The following is a 23,877-nucleotide window of genomic DNA, read 5'->3' on the forward strand; positions in this document are numbered from 1 at the left end:
AAAAGTCACTGTTCCTTTGTTTCAGAATGTAATATTTTAATTTTCAGTTTTAAACATGCATGTCTGTGTTTCTTCTTCAGGCCTACCCTTTCAGGAAGAACTTGGTGTGGAAAGAGGCCCGGGTGGATGTCCCACCTCTTGTACGTGGACTGACGTGGGCTACATTGCTTGCCATTGAGGTGGGAACAAAAATGTACATTTTCACGTGGATCAAAAAGTGTCTGATTTACAAGTTGCCTAACATGTGGTTGAAACGTCTTTTTTTGTGTAGGTATTGTGTATAATAATAACGATAATAATGTAGACCTTAATAATCCCACAGGGGAAATTCAGTTTCCCCTGTGGGGCAAGTTAGGAGTTAAGTATCATTGACACGTCGTCACATCAAACCTGAGACCTTCTGTTTCCAATGTGGCCTCTCTACCCATTCAGCTTTGGTCGTGGATGAAAGTGTGTCATGGTTTTTGTTGTGGTTGAAAGTGAGTGTCATGGTCTTTGTTGTAGGGGGATATTCAAGCCAAATATGACAGCATTGATAAGGACACTCCCATCCCCACTGATAGACAGGTACGTGAGAGAGACAAAAACATTATGAATCATTCATTAGATTATAACTCTGCAATACAGGGTATCAATTTAACCATGCAGTTGCTGTTAATACCTAATACGTGTTTTCAGATTGAGGTGGACATTCCGCGGTGCCATCAGTACGATGAGTTGCTGTCATCTCCTCAGGGTCATCGCAAGTTCAGACGTGTCCTCAAAGCCTGGGTGGTCTCACACCCTGACCTGGTCTACTGGCAGGGTACGTTTATCTGTGTGTTTATCTGTGTCTGTCTGTTAATCTATCTTTCTCTCTGCTATTCTATCTGTCTTTCTCCCTGGTCTCCTGACAGGGTCAGTTCACCTGTCTGTCTGTCTGTCTGTCTCTCTGTTAGTTCATCCATCTGTCTTTCTCTCTGGTCTACTGACAGGATCAGCTGACCTGTGCGTCTGTCTTTCTGTCCATCTATCTTTCTGTTTGTGTATCAGTGTTTTCTTACTAGCAGGGTCAGTTGACCTGTGTGTGTCTCTCTGTCAATCTGTCTGTCTCTCTGTCTACATTTATTTATTCTTTTCTTGGTTTATTTCACACATCTTTTCTCTCCTGTACTGAACTGTGGTGCTGTCATTGGCCAGCCACTAGATGGCAGTCATGTCATATCGTTTGATCTCCTGGATTTGCGCTCTCTTATGTTATTTGACTAGGTGTGTAATGAATGTATGTTGTTAAATAACTTATGTCAAATGCATTTCAGGTTTGGATTCCCTTTGTGCCCCGTTCCTTTACTTGAATTTCAACAATGAACGTAAGCATTCTAATCCTAAATAATTAATTCTGTAATAACGTTTCAGTTGCTGTATGACATACAGGAAGTAAAAGTAATTAACAGTGTTTCTTTCTTTCTTTCTTTCTTTCTTTCTTTCTTTCTTTCTTTCTTTCTTTCTTCCTTTCTTCAATTGTTCCCATCCTTGCTCCATAGCACTGGCGTACGCCTGCATGTCTGCCTTCATCCCCAAGTATTTGTACAACTTCTTCCTAAAGGACAACTCTCATGTTATTCAAGGTGAGCTTCAACTAGACTGACCAAACATTGTCTACACACGCACGCACGCGCGCACGCACGCACGCACGCACGCACGCACGCACACACACACACACACACACACACACACACACACACACACACACACACACACTCATGTTATTCAAGGTGAGCTTCAACTAGACTGACCAAACATTGTCTACACACACACACACACGCGCGCATGTATGGGCATAAAGATCTGCCCAACGGGCACTCCAACATTACTTCTGAGACTCCTACATTCAATCCCTTAGAATAGATACTGTGCACATGTGCACACCCCCCGGGCACATGACTAAACATGTTAGACGGTCCTCTCACATGTTTGCCACAATCTGGACCTGTAGTAGCTATTTAGAGTAGACCCATCCTGAAATGTTATATAGTGTTATTACGCAGCTTTGTTTAATACTCAATTCTGATCATTTACAGTATGGCATTTCATGGTCTGTTATTTCTGAATAAGTCCACTGCTTCGAAGAACAGACCTTTCCTATGGAAACAGTTATGACCATAGACCATAGAGCAGACCATACAAGGTCCTGGATCATAAACCTGCAAAATAAAGTCCATTCAATTTTGTATATGTTTATACTTAGAAGAAGTAATGAAATTGTGTAAAAAAAAAGAAAGTGATCTGGTTATTAATGCTAAATAATACCCTGACAGGGTGACGCAGGACCCTGACACGTATGACCTTCTGCTGGTCATTATCCCTTACGTGTCCTCTGCTCAATCATTCCAAACTGACATGATGACTCTATCAACAGTAACAACTGGGTGACATGTTCTCTTTGAAGTACAGGTTACTATGTTTGCCTTGATAAAACAACATGTGTGGAAATAACTGATGTGCTGTACTTGCCACTCCAGGTTTCATTTACTTTAGTAATCAACATGGTGAGCATTCAGCAGTTCAATAACAAATGAACACAACCAGTTATGAGCAACAGGCTGACATCTCAATTTCTTTTATTATATTTTAGATTTATTTATGGCATTCTATACTTAAATTTGTGTGTAGAGAGATAGTAATCCAATTGCCGGGAGAGGAGAGACATACAAGACAAGATTGGAATCAAATACAAGTGGAGCCACCACGCAGCAATGACAGCTCCATGATGATTACATTTGGGCTTCACATCATTTCTTGGGTTTTGAGAGCTCATTTACATTTTCTCTCTTAATGAAGATTGCAGCTGAGAAGCAGGCCATTTAAAGGAGACAGAAACGAATGAAATGGCAAAAATTCCTGCAGAGAAATGTCAGAAGCCATTTGGACTTTGCTGATAAACTGAGTCACAATCCACCTCTTGAACTCTGTGAGGAATTTGGTTATTATTCTATCCTGTACGCTGCTGGATGCCATGGAGAGCTGGCTAATGTTTAGCTGCCTGGTCAAGAATGTTTTTGCTGACTTTTGTTGGTATTCAGTAGGGCTGTCAAGATTCCGATTCAAATCGCGTTGTGTAGATCTTGTCTGCTATTTTTGGCTAAAGTTCTCAGAATATGGATTCTAGGGTTCAAGTGGTTAATATAAAAAAATATATACAGTATATCACTCAAAGATTTGGAGGACCCGCTAGGGGTCCCGGGTTGAAGACCCCTGCCGTATACCACAAATAAGGATATGTGTCATAAATCCTTTTTTGAGCGGTGCTAACCGCTACTACATCTGGCTTTGTCTGTATGGACTGTCATTGGTCAATTGGTGTCTGTTTGTACGGCCAGGGACGCTTAATGATATTAATCATAGGGGTTAAAGTTCTCAGTCCTGGGGAGTGGGGACTGATTTCAGTCTTGAGGATTTCATAGGGGCTATTTCTGAGATCAGTGCAGATCCGCAAAAAAATAAAATAAGGGTAACAATGCCCGCAGCGTGAATGACAAAGTCACCAAAACGCTAGTCAAGTGATCTCCAAACTAAAAAACAGTTATTTCAAGATCTGAGTATTTGAATTGGCCAGAGAAGATTTATAACATATAAATGTATTTTAAACCAGGTATATGTAGGATCGGCATTCATAAGCCTTTTGATCACCTTAAACAGTGATTATGCTTTTGTGGATGTATGTGAGTTGATCAAATAAACTAAACTAGCAATAGAATACAACAGAACTTCAGCAGATACTTCTATAAAATGAAGTATGGATTGGCACACACACACACACACGCACACACACGCACACACAACATTAATAGCACCACTCACTTCACATTGGGTGTGTGTGTGTTTTATTTTTATGTTTAATGACAAGCCTCTTCTATACAGTAAATATGTGCAGGATAAAATGTATTCATAAAGTGGCGTGTGTATTTCATATGCTGCTTTGTTTTTGCTTCATTTCTTTCTTTCCACTTGTTTCAGGCTACCTGACTGCCAAAAGCTTAACCTTCATAAAACACTGGTTTCTCATTTCTCTGTTCATCATTTCAAAAAACTCTTTCCATTTCAGAGTACCTCACCGTTTTTTCCCAGATGATCACCTTTCACGATCCGGAGCTGAGCAACCACCTCAATGAGATTGGCTTCATCCCAGACGTAAGTACCCCACCAGCAGCATCCGACTACTCCCCCAACAAACTGACAAGAGGCAAGATACTGCAGCAGTGGATATGTTAGGATGGCCTTTATCTCCGTCTCCTAGTTCACCTGTTGTTGTAGGTAGAGAGCGGGTAAGATGCTGTAGTGATGGATAAGAGATGATCTTCCATTCATGGGTGTGAATCTGCCTCATGACCTGTACGGCATGTCATTCAGTGTCTCAAAATTCTCTTTCTTGTCATCAATCATTCACTGCACTGGCTGGTTAAAAAAAACAAAAACAACTACTGGCCTACTGTTCCAGGCACATACCACATACTGTAGGCTCTGATGCCTGACAGTGTGCCGCGGGTTCAACTCCCGATCCCGACGACCTTTGCTGTGTGTCTTTCCCCACCTCTCTGCCCATGTTCTGTCAAAGTCTACTGTTCTATCAATAAAGGCATGAAAGCCCAAAAACGAATCTTTAAAAAAACAAAAAAAAAACAACAACAACAACGGTGTCATTAACACACACAAGACAGCTAAACAAGAAACCGCAGTGGAGGGTCACGGTCACGTTCCTCTCCTCCTGCGAGTTTAAACATTGTTGAAGATTGAGGGCCCTATTATGATCCAGGTCTTATGCCTTATGCCTTAACTTCTTTACCTTTTTTTTCACTATTTTGAAAAACATTTTTAAATGCTTCAAATGCTGATCTACATCTGCACGTTGTGAACTTGCAGATCAGCTATTTGAAATATTTAAAAAAACAAAAACAAAATAGTAAAAAAAAAGGCAAAGAAGTTAAGGCATAAGGCATAAGACCTGGATCATAATAGGGCCCTAAAGATTTATTGGGGGATGCTCTATAAGCAGGTTGTTCATGTGAACCTAGGCTAGCCTCTCATCCTCCAAATCTCTCTCCCAGAAAAAAAGGAAGGGAAATGGAATGCCCACGCAGCACCGTGCTCCTTGACAAACTGACAAGAGACGAGACACAGCAGTAGGGAACATATTAAGATAACAACATTTTTCTTCTCCTGTTAGTTTACCCATTGCTAGAGAGAGTGAGGGCTACTGGGGAGATAAGTCTGCTTCCTGGCATGATTCCAGCCAGAGGGCTGCAGAAAGGAATTACCATCCACAGCTCACCATGTATAGTTCTTGTCATTGAACTTCTTTTTCTGTCCCCCCTTCCTTCTCTCCAGAGTTTTTGAGCATGGGCCAAATCCTCCCCGTGCTCCACTGGCCGTAATTTATACAGTATGTAATGTCTGCCAGCCGCGCCTAATGATCGTCCTCTACCCACCTTCCTTTGACCTCTTACACTGTTCCATTTCTGTCTTTCTCTATCTCTCTTGTCTTTCTTTTTTTACCTATGTGTCACGTGGTGAGAATAGCCGCTATGTGATGCATTGTGAGCTTGTAGATCTAGTGACTCCGTACTCAAAACAGGGACGCTAGGGTTAAATTGGTTACATTATTTATTATTTCTTTCTGGATGTTCCTCATCATCTCCCTCTCTCCTTTCTCTCTCTTTCACTCTTTCCTCCATCCCTCCTCTCCCTCCCAGGGTCGTCGTCCTCCTCCTCTCTGTCTCTGATCAGATGTGAAGCCAAGGTTAAACTGTGCTCCGTCTCTTCAGGGCTTGTGTTAGAGTGCTGATGAATGTGTGTGTCCTCAGCACAGCAGACTCTGGGGTCAGTTTCCACAGGGCATGAAAAAAAGTTGGTATTGGGCAATCCGCTCTCCTTAGCATTTTGACACAGACTGCTGGAAGAAAGCTGAGGCAGAAAGCGAAGGACAGTTGAGTCCTATGGGCAGAGATGGAGCGTTAATTTAACTTTGATAATGTATAAATGTAATGAAATGGACCCGTGGTTACAATTGAGTACCTGAGACGAATAACAGTATAAGTCCATATTAGATTTTTATATATATATATATATATATATATTTGGATTTACCAGACTGTAAACCACAAACTAGTCATTTTTAATCTGTTAATTTGTTAATGCAATCCCCCCTCATTTTGTTTAATTGTCGGTTTTAATGTTATCTGCTCCCTTTCTCTGCTGAATATTGCTCGTACGGACTTAGACTGTTGTTCCACAAACTGTTGGAGATATACAGTTTTTCCACTTTCCATAAGTATTATGTCATATAATGTCTAATATATATGAGTTAAGTAAAATAAAAATCTAATTCAACAAAATGAGAGGGGAGTACATTAAGACTTTAAGTGATTAAAAACTTCTAGTTTGTCGTTTATAGTCTGGTAAATAAAATAAAAATCTTTATCCAAAAATTTAAAATACGTACTTAGACTGTTATTCGTCTCAGGTACTCAATTCTAAACTCTCAGAGTTACAAAAGGATAAATTAAACTAAGGATTTTACTATGAGTCACTATGACATACTGGGCATGAGAATTCATGGTTTTAAAGGGGCTGAAGTGTATTTAATATTATCACTACACTGTAGGTCGCATATATACACAAATTGGTCTGTCCATGTTGATGACATGACTTTTGAGATACTGTGTACCGCTTTGCGTGATTTTAGGGCAAAATCTGTAGGAGCAGTGCCCAAAAATGTGTTTTTAAAAAATCTGCCTGACGGTGGCGCTAGATGGGACAGATGCATTTTGCTGACATGACTGTAGAGATACTGTGTACCGCTTTGCGTGATTTTAGGGCAAACTCTGTGGGAGCAGTGTCCAAAAATGTGTCTTGCAAGAACCGGCCTCATGGTGGTGCTAGAAGAGGGCGAGTGTGAGAAATGAGGGCAAAAGTGTGACATGTGATGTGTGACTGACTGACTGACTGACAACCGGACCTGACGGTCGCAATAATATTTCTTTTTAATAATGCCCTTTTTCCATTTAAATTCTTCCCCAAATCCCAACACACCCTACTACTACATCTACATGTGAGATGTGGCAATGGATATTAAGTATTCATCACAGTAACTCGGTCCTCTTTTAGGTAGGTCTGTCTGAAATCCTTTTTCATCACAGTATTTACATGATGCATGCTCTGGGATGAAGGCCCTCGCTAATGCGCCTCTTTTCAAACACTCATCCTTTCAACTGTTATTTAGCCAGTCTTCGATTCAATTCAAGTCAATTAAGTAATTCAGTCAAAAACTGAACTACTTAATTAAAATGAATACTTCCACGAGGTTTGTAAGATCATCAGAAATACAAGCAGAAAGGAACATTAAGGGTGATTTGTACTTAGTTGTGCATCGGTGTCGCACACAAAAAAAAAAAAAGCTACGCGCTCAATGTGTTGTAGTCCGATGCGTTGTGAGCTTGTAGAGTGTAGGCCCATATCCTTGAGCTTGGTGTCAAACTTGGCTGGAACTAATCTGGTTAATGTCAAGCTTTTACTCAAACGGCATTCACCACACAACAGTTAAGGTCTTTGCACACTGCTGCGTTTTTCGGGCCGAATATCGGAGTGAATTTCGGAGCGCGTAAATAAAAAAATCAACCTCACGTTATGTCAATCACGTTTGCACTCTGCCGCCCGCTTCGTATTTATCCCTTGCTCTCTCTCTCTTTCCTCTCTCTCTCCCTGGCCTACGGCTTTCGGATTTCCAAAACGCAACAAAAACATGCAGTGCAGTGTGCAACTAGCTTTACTCCCTTCAGGTGAGAAGGCGCACTGTGAAAATCCATGCCAGTTGCATCATCAGTAGATATATTTTGGCGAGATGCAAATTGCCATGGTCCAGTGTGGCAACATTTAACAATGAAGTCCCTCACTAACCTCTCCAAGCAATACCAGCAATTGTTTCTTGTCTGTCTGTGCTTTGAAACTGTGGAGGAACAAAGACGGAGTGAGAGACCCTTTGGTGTTCCTGTCAGATGTTCTACTTGCATAAATATTACCTGTGGGTGTAGTTAAGCTGTTTAGACCTATCTATTCTGTGCTGAGATTTTAATCAGCCAAAGCATTAGCTCCAACAGATGTCTTGTGGTGAGTCTTTTATCCGTTTTTTTACTGATACCTCTCGGAAGAAGCATTTGTGTGTGTGTTCCCATTGATGGCACAGCAGCGGGGCTGCTCACTACCGTGGCATCCGTTCTCCTGCTGTAGCACGGATTGAATCCCACCAGGGACTTCCATCTGTGCCTTATCTGAGGGAGACTGGGAATCCCCCTCCCCCTCTCGGCTCTCCTTACGCCTCAGTAACAGAAGGAGATGAACAAGAAGACACTTGTGATATCAAACTTATCACTGGTGTAAAGTTGTGTTTCAAAGGGAAACACTCCATTCCTGTCTTCCCTGTTACACCATGATACTATTGGAACAAGCTCTGTTGCTGCAATCCCGGTATTTAATGATAGTCCAGAAATGTATCTTTACAAACCAACAAGAAATCCTCTAGGATTGTGCTTTGTACTTATTAGACTGTCACAAGTTTTAGCCAAAGCGTTAAATCTGTTGGCACAAAACAGTCTGGCAACTGCTAAGAATGAATTGGAATTTTCCCAGCTCGTATTGTACAGTGCATTCTGATACAGATCTAGATTTGTTTAATGGGCCTCTTCATGTGCTATATGCAATCCACAATGATTTACCAGTGATTCTGTTCTACGCCTGCCTTGCACATACAGTAGAAGGTCACAAGATCAGTACCCGAACAGCCAAACTCTCATTTTGCAACATCCTTGCGCCAGGCACTGAACTTTGTGTAATAGGCTGCAGAGCAGCCGTATTGGAGAGAAGTTGGGTCTCTCAGGATTATACACCTGAGAGACCCACCTTACACACATCTCTCAGCATCACACACCTTTTAAGGGGTCGTTTGGAACCCCCAAGGAACCATGAGGTTCCCTGGACCACACTTTGAGACACACTGGTATAGCAGAGTGTTCCAACATGCACAATATCAGCACCCTGACTCTGTTTGACCAGGATGGAACAAAGCCTTCGTTAGTAGTACTGGTAACTTGTGTCAAGGAAGTGAGCAGAGACTCAACTTCTCACCAAGATAGCTGCAATGCATATAGCCTATTTTTTATTTGTATTATTATTAAATGGCAAAATCCTGAGCCTGGAATATTATTGTCACAATATCGAGATTGAGATTGAGGTATTTCAATTAAACTATTGTGATATTTGATTTTGTCCTTTGTTACAAATTAGTTTGTGGAGCTGGTGTAGAAGTGTTATTTACAGTAGGCCTAGCAAAAAGGCCTGGACATTTTAGTTGCAGAGATGAAGAATCTTCACTACTAATTGACAGGCCAGCTCCTGGTGTTGTTTAAGCATGTCATTGATAGACTCTCACACCACTGCTTCTACAGATTCCTCCTTTCACACATACATCGCTGCATTTCCCCCCTACATTCCTAGCTGCTTTCCCTGAACGTATTGTACTTGCACGATGTACAATTAAACAAAACAATAATTTAATGCTATGACGCGAATTACATCATAGTACGTCCATTATAAACCTTCCGGCCGAAACACAGACTTACAAATAGTTCCACGGTGCAGTGTACTTATGAGTGTAGTAGGCCTACTGTGTCCCCTGGTGGCAGGGACAGTGTAGTGCAGACTAACCCTTATGTTGATCAAATATAGAGCAGTCCTGCCTGAGCGCCCGGAGGGCGCGAAGTCCTAGGAATGTAGCGGCCGCGCAGCGGGCGCGAATTTCTAGTATCGTTAATTGACGCCCCCTCATCCAGTAATACTGTTAATTGACACATTAGTATTATGTTGCTGTGCACAAGGACTGTAGCCTGCGCGCGCATGCACACATACACACACACACACACACACACACACACACACACACACACACACGTGTGTCACACACACACACACACACACACACACACACACACACACACACACACACACACACACACACACACACACACGCGCGCGCGCAGTCATCTCTCCTCTCCTCCGCCATTTATACCTGGGCTAATCCAAAGTGTCTGGAGTGACTCACAGCCCCCCTACTGCTGCAGAGCTGTTCTTCAGATTGAGCTCTGAGATGTTGTAGCATGGTCTCTTTCTCTCTCTCTCTCTCTCTCTCTCTCTCTCTCTCTCTCTCTCTCTCTCTCTGTGCTTATTTCCCTACACACACACACACCACATGCTGTACTTGGACTCACACCCACGCATTACTTTACCTCCACCCATATCATCTACCAATTAAATGGCGAAAATAAACTTGACCCCCTTCATCCTTTTCTCGCTCCTTCATCTCCCATTGCTGTGCCTCGTTGTCAAGTAATTAGGGAGTGTGTGGGGATGTGGGACAGGGAGGTGTGTGTGTGTGTGTGTGTGTGTGTGTGTGTGTGTGTGTGTGTGTGTGTGTGTGTGTGTGTGTGTGTGTGTGTGTGTGTGTGTGTGTGTGTGTGTGTGTGTGTGTGTGTGTGTGTGTGTGTGTGTGTGTGTGTGTGTGTGTGTGTGTGTGTGTGTGTGTGTACGTACTGTGTGTGTGTGTGTGTGTGTGTGTGTACGTACTGTGTGTGTGTGTGTGTGTGTGTACTGTACATTGTGCATGCATTCCTTAATTTCAATCTCATTTCTTTCCTTGGGGAGCGAGGAATGGAGAGAGTAAAAGGAGGAGTAGGGGCTAGAGAGTGGTGTGAAGGAGGGATGGAGAGATTGGTGTAATGAGATTTTGCTGTTGGCTTTTCCACAGTGGCCAAGACCGCAACTCAGCAGTTTGTTCATTGCTGTTTCCCTTTCTTTTAAAGGTTGTTGATACTCACAGGCATCAAAGTGAGAGAGGGTTCAGTCATTTTTGACATCTGACATTGACAATTGGTGGGAACATTGAATTTTGAATGTTGTACTGGTATTACGTCAATGTAAAGCCTGAAACATTCTCCATGCAAGTATGCAAACAAAAATGACAATGCCTGGCCCAGTCGGCGCACATGTGTGTCCCTGGTGACACATGCACTTTTACAATATAACCATATGGAATTCAATTCCAAACTATAGCCTGCTATATTATGAAAGATGGATCATAATTGATCACAAACCTTGCTGCATGCTTTTCTTGTGTTACAGTATTCTGGTGATACATTCCACAACGTGTGAAATCGATATCACATAGCTTGAAGAAGCTTCTGTGTTTAAGTGCTTGTGTACTGTATATTTCAGGCTTAAGGCACTGTTATCACTGTTGGAGAATAAATAATACTCCAGTAATACACCAATGTACCTATGTCAGTATGTAGTAACACAAAATGATTCAAGCACCACAAATGATTAATATTGACTTGCACTTGTGTTTCCCACACAGCTCTACGCCATTCCCTGGTTCCTGACCATGTTTACACGTAAGTAGTTTGTGGCTATTTTAAGTCCTTTTTCCTTTATCCATACTATTATTGCAAGAGACATTACAGCCTATTCTAACTGACATTTTTTATTGTAGATATGAATAGGATCATTATTTGTAGCCCCCAAACTCAAATAATTCAAACCTGCCAATCTGCCTTACTATTCTAATTGCATTAAAAAACTGCTGTATTCTCGGAACAATTAATAATAATCGCTTGAATTGATATAGTGCCTTTCATGAACTCCAAGAACGCTTTCCATCAAAAAAGCAACCAACACAAAAACAACCAAACAAAACAACAAACAAAAGGTTGCTATATGCCTGAGAGAGTGGGTGTCTTTTCAAGGCAGTCTTAAAGGAATTATTGCTGTTTTTACCAATCATAAAAGCCTTTGTAAAATGTTAAAACTGAAAACTCCACTCCAGTGAGCCATGGCAGGATTTTTTCTCTCTGTGTTCTGTTGCATTTTGACTTGCAAAGATAATATACCTAGATTCCTGTAGGTGTCGTAGTTGAGGAACTTTCCTGTTAATCTTCGCCTCTTTTGGAACGCAACAACCACAGTGGTACTGTAAATGTTAATGGTAAACATTGGAACGATACACAGGGGAAAGTAACAGGTAAATGGTAAATTGGAATGGTACAAACACAGTGCAAAGTAACAGCAAAGGTGATAAAACCACACCCTCCCCTTGACGATGATGCATACATCCAGAGGCCAATGAACTCACTTTTCTGAGCCTAATTATTAAAAGAAATACAGATTACAGAAAAACCACTGAATGTTGAAAGTTCAGTTTCTGTTTGTGTAATTGAGGTCAGAAAACATAAAAAAAACGTCTAAAAATAAAAATAATTTAAAATGTCATGTCATATTATGACCTTTAAAGGAGTCCAGAGTCGGAGCATGGCGAATCCCCATTGGGAGAGAGTTACAGGGGTTGGGGTCTGCTACACTGAAGGATCTGTGTCCAAAGGTTTGCTTGCTAGTTTGGGGGATAAAGAGGAGATCCAAGTCTGTAGACTGCAGGTGCTGTGAAAGAGTATTTTTATGGAGGAGGCCTGAGAGGTACTGTGGAGCCAGGTTGCTGAGACATTTGTAGGTGAGGGAGTTTGTAATTGATTTGATGCAGAACTTAACAGGAAGCCAGTGCAGCTGTTCAAGGGTGGGGGTGATCTGCTGCCAAGGCATAGCCGTGGGTGAGAACAGCAGCTGAATTTTGGACAAACTGGAGCCTTTCCAGGTACTTGTTGGGAAGCCCAAACAGGACTCCATTGCAGTAGTCCAGATGGGAATTAACACATGCATTAAGCCAGAGAGTGAGGGATGGAGCCTAGATATGTTTTTGAGGTGGTAGAAGTCATATTTGGTTATGGAGTTGATATATGACTGGTACTGTAGGTGTAGAAAATCTCTAACCTTCCGGAGCAGCACCTTGGGAGCCACAACCATGAGCTCTGTTTTTGAACTGTTAGAGTTTGAGAAGGTTAGTGGACATCCAGGCTTTTATTTCACTGATGCAGTTGCCAAGGGACTGAGAAGGGGGCTGAGGAGGGGGCTTAGACCATGGTGCCAGATGATCTGACCTAGGGGGAGCATGTATATGGTGAATCGTAGTGTAGTTCCAAGTACGGAACCTATATGTACAAATTAGAAAAATTGTGTTGGAGACACTGCAGAGATATAATAGTACAAAAGAACAACAATGCTTTTGTGGCTCAGAATCAGCAGCAATGAGAAGGTCATTGGTGATCTTCAATAGGGCGGTCTCTGCTTTTGGAGTGGTTCAGAAAGCTCATGGTTGTTGAATTTGGTCAGCAACTAGTCTTTCCAAGATTTTGCTGAGGAACGGGAGGTTGGAGATCGGACGGTAGTTGCTAAAATCCTCAGGGCTCTATTTTGATTGTCTTAAGTACCAGTTCTTAGGCCTTAACTTAAAGGCCTGTCCATACTGTCTCCCACCACCGAACGTTTCGTCGGAAAGGTCCGGTTCAACTACAAAATGACATCACTCGCATCTTCTGAAAGCTGCATGTCGGAAAGTGGGAACTCTCAGATGAAAAGTTTGGTAGTCGTAGACAGTATGAACAGGCCTTTAAGTTAAGGCATAAGAGCTGGTATTTAAGACAATCAAAATACAGCCCTCAGGGTCCAAACCAGGCAGGCGCTGTGAAGGCACTGTGCTAGATTGCAATTAGGAGTTAATGGTGTTGGGCATGGGGTCCAGAGAACAGGTGGACCAACTCAGTGACCATAGGAGCATCCACAGGGGAGAAGGAGAGATTGCAGATTGGCAGGCAGCCAGCGACGGGAGCCATGTCCTGAGGCTGAGTTGTGTGTGGATGGGGAGGCAGGTGCCAGGGGCTGCTGGTGGATAGAGTGGAAGAACCTGGAGCAGAGGTCAGGGGCACCTGAAGGGTTAGGGTCACAGAGTAAGCGATTAATGGTAGAGAACAACATTCTAGGGTTGTCCCGCTGAGAGCCAATACCACAGACCACAGATCACTTTCAACCCAGATTAAAAACCAAAAAAGGGTCAAACTCGTTCTTCTGCTATACCACCAAAATGTGGAAAGCCTTACCGAAGGCCATAAAGGAGAGTGGATCACTAGCATCCTTTAAAATTGCCCTGAAAAACCACTTACATGCCCAGCCCTCCCCTCCCCTGCCCCTTCTTTGTATATACTTTCTGTTTGTTTAGACTTACTGTTTTTCTTTTTTTGTTCTTTCATTTTATTTCATTTACATATCTCTACTGCATAGTACTGTGTTCTATTCGTCTGTCATTCAATGTTATATGAGATACTTAAATGGTTTCCTGTGGAAATAAGCTTAGTCTTTTCATGGATCTCCTTTTAGTAGACCTTGTACCAGTGAACTGTACCGTCATGAAACTGTACCTTTTCCTATGCAAACTTCTAATAAAGTCTTCAATCAATCAATCAAAATAGGAGCAGAATAATATTGAGTCTTGTGGAGAAACAGGGCTGCAGTAAAACAGGACGTATGCAGTGACATATTTACTCAAACAGCAGTGAGCTTATTCTTCAACTTTCAGAGGGGTTCAGTCAGCTTGTGACATTTGAGTTTCATGAGAGAGCAGATTGTAAAGGTCAGTGGCTACTGTGTGGATTAAGAGCTTTTCAAAACGGTCTTGACCTTTTATTTCAGCTGCTAATTGATTCTAGCCCTGACAGGAATGGACTTAACAACTCAGTCAGCACAATGCTGACTTTCGCCTTTGCCTGTTTGTTTTGTAGCCGTTTTAAAATTCATTGACAATCTAAGATAATTGAAAGGATGACCGTAAATGCCTGTCAGGAGTCTGAACAAATCCCTTAAGCTGCATTGCCATTGTCCGTTTGGAGACTTTAACTGAACTGAGCTCAAGTGACTTTGGTACAGCAGTGGCATACTGTAGGATTCAGTTCCTTGATCATCCTTGTTATCAGTCAAAACATACTGTAGTAACATCGTGCCTAGACAATATTGCTTTGATCCCTGGAATGTTATTAACCCATTCAGAACGGGTACACATTTTGTGTATCATTATTCTATGATTTAACTATTGAAAAATAGCAGATATACAAGCTTACAGCGCGGCACCGAGTGCCGCGCTGCGAGCTTGTAGATCTGCTATTTTTGAAAAATCGTGAAAATTCGAATTTTGACCCGATTCTATAAGTGTCTTTTGAATCCTTCTATGTTGAAAAACTCTATGTTTCTATGTCAGCAATCTGGCCAGCCATCTTCAAAGAAAAGGTCCTTTTCACTTAAATGGAGCTCAGTTAGTCTGTTCTTGAGAGACTACAATGTCAATGGTTCTCATACTTTTTCATGTGAAGGACCCCCAAAATGATATGTATTTGGCCATGGACCCCCATCGCAAAATATTTAGTTCCAGGGACCACCCAGAAGCAAAGTTTGAGTTACAAACGTTCGCTTTGAAAATACATATATTCAAAGATTTGCACACATTTTCACGACTTTTTCAAAAAATAGCAGATCTACAAGCACGCAGCGCGGCACTCGGTGCCGCGCTGTGAGCTTGTATATCTGCTATTTTTCACTGGTTAAAGCATTCAATAATTCTAGACCTAAATGGGTTAAAGACTAATTTATCTTTCGTCACGCAACCCTTTCAAGTTTTATATTTCACTTTCTCCAAAGTTTATCTGGTTGTATATCTGAACGTTCCAATCAGTTAACCTTTTTAATGCTCTTTCAATATTAGTACTATCCACTGATGCAAGCGTTGCCAGTACCCGGCCATATGTCTGGACAAAGTCCAGAAAGACAATCAGTGGTTTTGATTTATAAGCTCAATCGAATCAGCGAGGGTCTCATCTTTTGATTTATCTGAAGCCAGAGATTTCCAGTCTTTTTATTTCTTGCAGTAGCTGCCCCCCCTCCCCCTTGCGCTTAACTCACACACACACACACACACACACACACACACACGCGCACACACACACACACACACACACACACACACACACACACACACACACACACACACACACACACACACACACAGGCGCCTGCTAGCTCATCACACTTGGCACATCGGTACACACATCTAAACTCATATTATCCACTCACACATGTGCATGCATGCATGCACGACATGTGGTGCTCAGATGCGACTTTTTTTTTACCCTGTATTCCCTAGACTCTAGAGGAAGACGTTCGCTCCTCGGACTGCTAATCTGGCTAAGTCTGATGGAGATAAACTCATTGTTGGGTCATATCTCTTTCTCTCTCTCTGTCTCTCTCCACCTTTCTCTCTTTTGCACACACAGAAGTGCATGCATGTACAGTATGTGTGTATGTTGCACATACACACATACTGTCCAGTACATGCACACACACAATACAGTATATAGCCACATGCATGCACTGTACATTCAGGCACACCAATATGTACTGTATTTGTGTGTGTATCCATACAGTACATACAAGTGGATGCTTGTACACACACACGCACGCACGCACGCACGCACGCACGCACGCACGCACGCACGCACACACACACACACACACACACACACACACACACACACACACACACACACACACACACACACACACACACACACATTCACAGACAAGGAGGTACAGACAAAATGCCTGTCGCTCACAGTTTGCACAGCTGACTACTAATTAGTTAAAGACTCAACAAGGCACCCTTCCTCTGTCTGTCTGTCTGTCTGTCTGTCTGTCTGTCTGTCTGTCTGTCTGTCTGTCTGTCTGTCTCACTCTCTCTCTCTGAAAATGCCTCAATCCTCTCATACATAATCAGCCCCCACACATCCTCTGCTTAGCATCCGTATCAACAAAAGCATAACCACATTAACAGGATGATAGTTTTCACTTTTCACACATCATCCCGACTGGGAGACGGTAGTAAATTTAATGCAGTGTTGTTTTGTGTTTGTGGCTTGTACCATACAGTCGGCCTCCTGCTCCAAAGCGGCTCAATGCTCATCCAACAATTCCTCCTGTGTTACGGTCCCTGTTTTGTCTGCAACCCCGCCCACACATGAAGCACTTTCACACATGCCACCCAGCCTCCCGGCCCCCCTCCACCCCCCCCTACCCTCCAGCCTAAATTCAACTCCAACATCAGCGACAGCGTACCTGTTTTTTACATGCATACATTTGCACAGAAACACACACTTCAAATATAATTCCAGGCTACCTGAGCCGATGCACGGCTTCAAACACCTAATGAGCTCTCCCATTTTTGAAAAACGCTAGCCTTGCAGAAATGTATTATGCACATGCAAATCGTGCACGTTATTATGTGCTATACTGGGACTTGTTTTCCCAATTACATGCTGCATCCCCATCCCTCCAAAGCCAGATCCTGCCCCCTTTCTGGTGTCCTCCTGCAAGCAGTTGTGTGTTGCGTTGCAGCAGCGTTCTCTGTGTTTGTAAAGCCCTCTCTGGGTTGGAAGCTGCCAGTCTGACAGGTAATGTTGTTTACAGAGAGACTATTCTATTACAAAAAGGTCAGAATAGATCCCAAGTCACCATCAGCATTTGTTCCCATCTACATGTGGTCTGCCTAAAGTGTGCACATCATTCATGCACGTCTACTCGTTCTCACTTATTATATATGTTTCTTTGATTAAGAGGATCACCTAAATGCATAAAAAGTTGTAAAATAAATCCTACTAATTCACTTGGTTATATTGCAAAGCATGCACAGAAATAGTCCTTCAACCTCAGTATCGAACTGCTACTCCTGGCTTGGAAAATCTCCACTCCTGTGCGTGCGTGCGTGCGTGCGTGCGTGCGTGCGTGCGTGCGTGTGTGTGTGTGTGTGTGTGTGTCTGACATTGCCTGGAGCAATTTCCATAGCTCCTGGTAATTTTTCTCTCAGCCAAAAGTAATGTCTCTAACTGCAACCCCTCAATACCGTGCTGAGATCCACTTACTTATTCTGTGTGTGGGTGGAAAGAACCATGTGGAAAATTCTTAATTTTGCTGCTTGTACAAGGGTTATGTAGGAACAGGATTAGCATTAGGCTTAGGTTAAGGTTAGGTTAAGGCTCAAGGTTAAGCGTATGGTTGAGGGTTAAGGTTCACCACCTCTACAGGTTATGTTCAGGATTTAGATTGGGTCTTAAGGGTTCAATGTCCCCCTTCCATACAGATGTGTTTCCGCTCCACAAGATCTTCCACCTGTGGGATACTCTTCTCCTGGGGAACTCATCCTTCCCCTTCTGCATCGGCGTGGCCATACTGCAGCAGCTCAGAGACCGCCTGTTGGCTAACGGCTTCAACGAGTGCATCCTGCTCTTCTCTGACCTGCCAGGTGAGTGTGTGTGTGTGTGTGTGTGTGTGTGGGTGACCTGCTTTTCTCCAGCCTGCCAGGTGACAACGGTGGTGGTAAGGTACAACGTTGGGCCCTGGTCTGACAGGGGCTGTCAATGATGCCATGTTTTCTGGATTTAATGAATATTGAATATACCTGTTTTTATGCAACAGGGACCATAATTTCAAGCAGGGCCCCTGAGGCTGGAATTTGGGGGTAGAGGACATGGCCTGATAAAGGGTTGAAGGTGTGCGTGCGTGCATGCGTGCGTGCGTGCGTTGAAGTGGGGGGACCAGTAGAGAGACATCAAATTTACATCATAACAAGGTCCTGCATGCATACTGTATATCAATGAGTCCGCAGCCTTAAAAGGTTTACTGTTATCATTGTTTTTGAGCAGCCAAATAGCAAATTAAGTCACTTGGCTGAGGAACAATCAGAAGAGCCAAAATTATTTATACTGCAAAGATTGTTTATACAGTATGCTCGCACATTATGTGTCTGGTCTCTTCTCTCTCTCTCTCCCCCTCTCTCTCAGAGTCTCAGTTACATACTGTATACACTCATACTTACACACACAGCTTGCTTGCAATGACAGAATTTCATGTTTTCATGTGACATTACATAATGTTTTATCTTACAATGCATGCTGCTGCTTCAGTTGGACTTTTTATCATGTACGTACGTACCACAGTAACTACTGGATAGTTGCTGTGCCCTGTGGCCGATTTGACACACAAAGTTGCAGTCAGACCAGATGTTCTTGTAAAGGCAGTAATATTGCCTGGCATACAGTATAATGTCACTACCAGTAGATGTGTTTAATTTATTAGACTGCAGGTAGCAGTGAGGCTCAGAAACAAAAGAAAATCTAATGGCAAGGCGCTGACAAATGACATCTCTGACCCATACCCATAAGAGACAAATACCACTGCTGCCGGATTAATTGCTATACCCCTTCATGAAGGCTTAAACTGTCCAAAGTAGCCTATAACCCCTCTCACAATCAAGAGGAAACCAGGCGCTACATGAATTAACAAACTTATTTGGTGATTAAAAAACAAACATTGGCTGCTCGGTGCGGCCACTCGCTCCCCCCAACAGATCGCTCTGGGCCTCTAACAAGCCTCAAGCCTCGCTGCATTCCTGCACGGGTCCAATTTTGACAACCTGCGTCCGCCCCGCCCGTCAATAATCAGATCTGCGGACCGACCCGCTACCCACGATTATATAAAAGTCTAAATGACCGCCCCACCCACCAAAAAACGGAACCGTTGCCCGCCCCACTACCAGCGATTACGTGCAGTAAAGTAAATAGCCTACAGACGTGTGTGCGTGCTTCCAAATGGCATCGCACTCGATCGTCCCCGTACGCCATCCTCGGTGTTAGTAATATAAACTCCACTCTTAGTTCTTTTAGATAGCCTTTTAAACCACCCTTGCAATGATGAGAACATGGGCTAACGCAAGTTATGCAGCAGCGAAGAAAATCCTTGTTTATATGCATGCTATGCTTGTGTGTTGTGTGTGTGTTCTGCCAGCCGCAGGCTGCTGCTCACTGTGTGAGGTGATTGACGTTGATTGGGCAGAAACAGTACTCTCTGATTTTCACAATAAAATGTCACCCGCCCGCATTTAGTCCCGTACCGCCCGTCCCCGTACCTGCAAACGTATAAATTTATATTTTCCGCCCGTTTTATCCTGTCAAACGCGGGTCCCTGGCCCGTTGCAGGACACTGCCTCCCTGTAAGTATGCCTGCCTTGTTGTCAAGTGATGTAAAAACTAAAAAGACCTGATGGTTTCAATAATAATATTCCAACATAATATACACACTGGTTCCCACACAGTGGGTCGGGACCCATTTGTGGGTCACAGACACATTTTTATGGGTCAAGAGTAAATGTCAAAACATAGAAAAAATGTATAAAAAACGAATCCCCTCAAAAGTTAGCTATGATTTTTCAAAGTAACTTCTTGAATACATTTAAAAAAAATACATAAATTAGAAAACAAATGTTTAAGAAGTAGCGTAAGAAAATAGACGATCTATAAGCTCACAATGCGTAGATCTGCTGTTTTCACTAGTTTGGGTCCCGGCAAACGTCTAATTTCACAGGCTAAAAAGTTTGGGAACCACTGATAATAATTGCTGCCCTTCCCGTTGAGCTGTCCACTTGCCACAATGATTGCCCCCCTCCACTGGTTGTGTACCTGCAGTGTGTTTAGTTCTTTGGAAGGACCATTGTGTGCTGATGTCTCATGGAGATATCCCCAATTAAGCATCTCTCTGCTCCTGCGTAGACATACTTGATGTGCTCTGGAGCACCGCCTACCGCTCACAAATCCCACAGTCAACATTATTTGCCATTATTTGCCGTTACCTCCAGTCATTTGCAGTAACACTCTAGTCTACACAGTATAAGGTAATTATTATCTAAGAGGAGATACGATGAAGAATGAAATCCGTTCAGAACAGTTCACTGATCAGAAAACGTATTTTGATCCTAGAAGAGAAAGTGGGTCACATAGTGTCAAGGAACTGGATATAGATTAAACCAATAACGGGGCTTTTTGATTTACATTAACAAATGCAAAGCATATGCAGAAAACTGACTCCTTGCATTATCAGATACACAGATAGGGTGTGCAAATTTGCATAGATATGATACTCATTGCTCTACATTTACATTTCTATATATTCTACTGAGGCTCTCACTTACCCGGTTCAGTGTCAAAGACATTTTTGCAAAGACACTGGTGTTGAACCTATAGGACCTCTTCCATTTTGAGATTTTTAGTCTAATGACTTGGTTGTCGTCTATGCCATTCAAACAGTACAGTACATGGCCTGATTTCTCTCTCATTGTGTGAGACGGTGTAGAAATACTGACAGGTTGTCAGTTTGTCACAGTCAGTGTCCAATATAGCTGGATGTGAATAATTGGTGTTATGGTGTGAGCTTATTCAAAAAAAGCCCAAACTCAATTCCTAGTTTCTCTTCCCAGACATTAGCAGTGATTGGTGTCAATGAAGGTGAACATTTTGGCCTTATCAGAGCGGCCATAGTGATATTTCCATATTCTCTTCTGCTGTATATTCTCCACAGTGTCGCTCATGGCAGAAGTACAGTAGAGTCAAGCAGAAAAGTGAAACCTCATGCTCCCATGGAAGCGGGAGGTTAGCAGAATGCCTCGGGCAACTACAGTACCCGGTTTTAGTTTCAGTAAATACCTTGGGAGATTTGTGTGAAACCCCTATCCTAAAACCAGGTGAAAGCATCTTGGTGCAGATGGTTAGCAGAGATAATGAATAATAAGAATATAATTATAATATAATAATGTACTTTTATTGTATAGCAAATGATCAGGAAGGACTGAGATCACAGCCTGGTAATTACAGTATTTTCTGGACTATAAGGCGCACCTGACTATAAGGCGCACTGTCAATGAATGGTCTATTTTCAAACTGTTTTCATATATAAGGCGCACCTGACTATAAGGCGCACATAATAGACGCTACCGTTGCGTTATGCATCCAACAGATGGAGCTGTGCTAAAGGGAATGTCAATGTCAATGAATGATCTATATATAAGGCGCACTGGACTATAAGGCGCACTGTAGTTTTTTGAGAAAATTAAAGGCTTTTAAGTGCGCCTTATAGTCCGGAAAATACGGTAAATACAAACTAGTCCTTACCCGTTCAAAGATATGAGCTCCGAAATGATGTGCAGTGTGTGGGTTATGGGGTGTGCACTGTGCACACAGTATATGAGGGATGGAAAGTAACTTTCTGGTGCTTGCATGATAATATGTAGGAGCATCAATGTAAGAAATACCCGTTTCGTTTAAAGGCTACAGAGATACTGTGTACCGATCTACATGACAACATCTGAAAGAGGACCAGCCAACACCCCCCCCCCCCCCCCGCCCACACACACACACACACACACACACACACACACACACACACACACACACACACACACACACACACACACACACACACACACACACACACACACACACACACACACACACGCGCGCGCACACACGCGCACACACACACAGAGCTGGTTAAACATGTTGCCCCATGCTAGATGCAGAATAGACATGCCTCATGCTAGATGCAGAATAGATAGTAGTTACACCATAAAAATGCTAATATACAGCATATGATTTGTGAAAGTGACAAACAGGCTTCACAGTTATGTCAGGTGTGTTCATATGCTAATGGTGATGCGATTTCAGATCAATTGCTCCAGCCACTGAGGAGAAACGCTGTGACAGACACTCACTCAGACATTTGGAAAATTATAGTATAGACTAGTCCTTACCCGTTCAAAGATATGAGCTCCGAAATGATGTGCAGTGTGTGGGTTATGGGGTGTGCACTGTGCACACAGTATATGAGGGATGGAAAGTAACTTTCTGGTGCTTGCATGATAATATGTAGGAGCATCAATGTAAGAAATACCTGTTTCGTTTAATGGCTATAGAGATACTGTGTACCGATCTGCATGATTTTTGGACAACATCTGTAACAGGGCCAGACAACCGCCCACCCATAGGCGTGGTCAGCGAGCATGCAGTAAGCTGTGTTCCCGTGGGGCTCCGTCCCAAACTTTGCTAATTTACTATTTTAAGGAATTATTCCTCAACTTTTCCGCTCGAAACTCGACTTAAATGACGGATAGGAAGAAACATCATCACAAATACAACACTAGAGTGAGCCCTTTGGTAGTGGACGAGGAGTTTATCAACGTTCTGGACGCCGACAGCATGTTGCAGGGGGGAAGGGTGGCTGGCGCGCCGCCGGCTACTATCCCTACCACGGCCGACCTGATGAAGGCTATCACCACTTTTCAGGACAAAATGGAGCTTAAACTCACTAACATCGAAGCTACTATGGGTTCCATGCAATCTTCTCTGGCAACGGTCACCGAGAAAGTGCGTCACATCGAGGTAGCCGTGACTAGACATGACGACGAACTACAGGCGCAGATCGCTGTTTGCAAGGAGCTACAAGCTAGCCACGCCGAGATAAACAGAAAACTACTACAGATGGAATTAATTTCCAGGCGCCAAAATATCCGCCTCGGTTTTATAGGCGAGGGCGAAGAAAAGCAAAACGCGGCCGACTTTGTGTCTAAGTTGATTCCACTTTTGCTTGGGGCGGAACACTTTCCAGACGGCGTGATGGTGGACATAGCACATCGAGTTGGGCCCAGACGTACCAAAGGCGGGCCCAGGGCGATCATCGCAAAGATTCACTACCTCCACATGAAGAACCTTATCACCAAGCTAGCTGCTCAGAAGGCCCCCCTACAATACAACAATGCCCGGGTGTCCATCTTCCCCGACATACCAACGGAGGTGTTCCAACAACGTAAGGCATTCTATAATGTTCGTGGAAGATGCAAGACTGCTGGCGTTCAGTCAGGTTTCGTGGGCACACGCCAGACTCGCCTTCGCATCACTATCAACGGTGCCACACGGTACTTCGAGACCCCTGAGGCGGCGGATCGTTTCTTGGATGGGAGGCCGGGCGGCGAGAACAACGGTGACGGCG

General features: G+C 43.1%; 1 protein-coding gene across 1 annotated transcript in view; it reads left to right on the forward strand.

The window, feature by feature from the left end:
* Positions 1–23,877, forward strand: part of tbck (TBC1 domain containing kinase) — a 97,368-nt gene that overhangs the window by 14,076 nt on the left and 59,415 nt on the right. Inside the window, exons 15-22 of the mRNA XM_080720985.1 lie at positions 81–179; positions 505–567; positions 679–805; positions 1,299–1,349; positions 1,524–1,607; positions 4,085–4,170; positions 11,441–11,477; positions 18,146–18,307. Coding sequence (XP_080577111.1) covers positions 81–179; positions 505–567; positions 679–805; positions 1,299–1,349; positions 1,524–1,607; positions 4,085–4,170; positions 11,441–11,477; positions 18,146–18,307 — 709 coding nt within the window. The remainder of the gene's footprint in view (positions 1–80; positions 180–504; positions 568–678; positions 806–1,298; positions 1,350–1,523; positions 1,608–4,084; positions 4,171–11,440; positions 11,478–18,145; positions 18,308–23,877) is intronic.

The sequence above is a fragment of the Nannobrachium achirus genome (assembly GCF_963921795.1).
Source record: "Nannobrachium achirus genome assembly, chromosome: 3".
Classification (NCBI taxonomy): Eukaryota; Metazoa; Chordata; class Actinopteri; order Myctophiformes; family Myctophidae; genus Nannobrachium; species Nannobrachium achirus.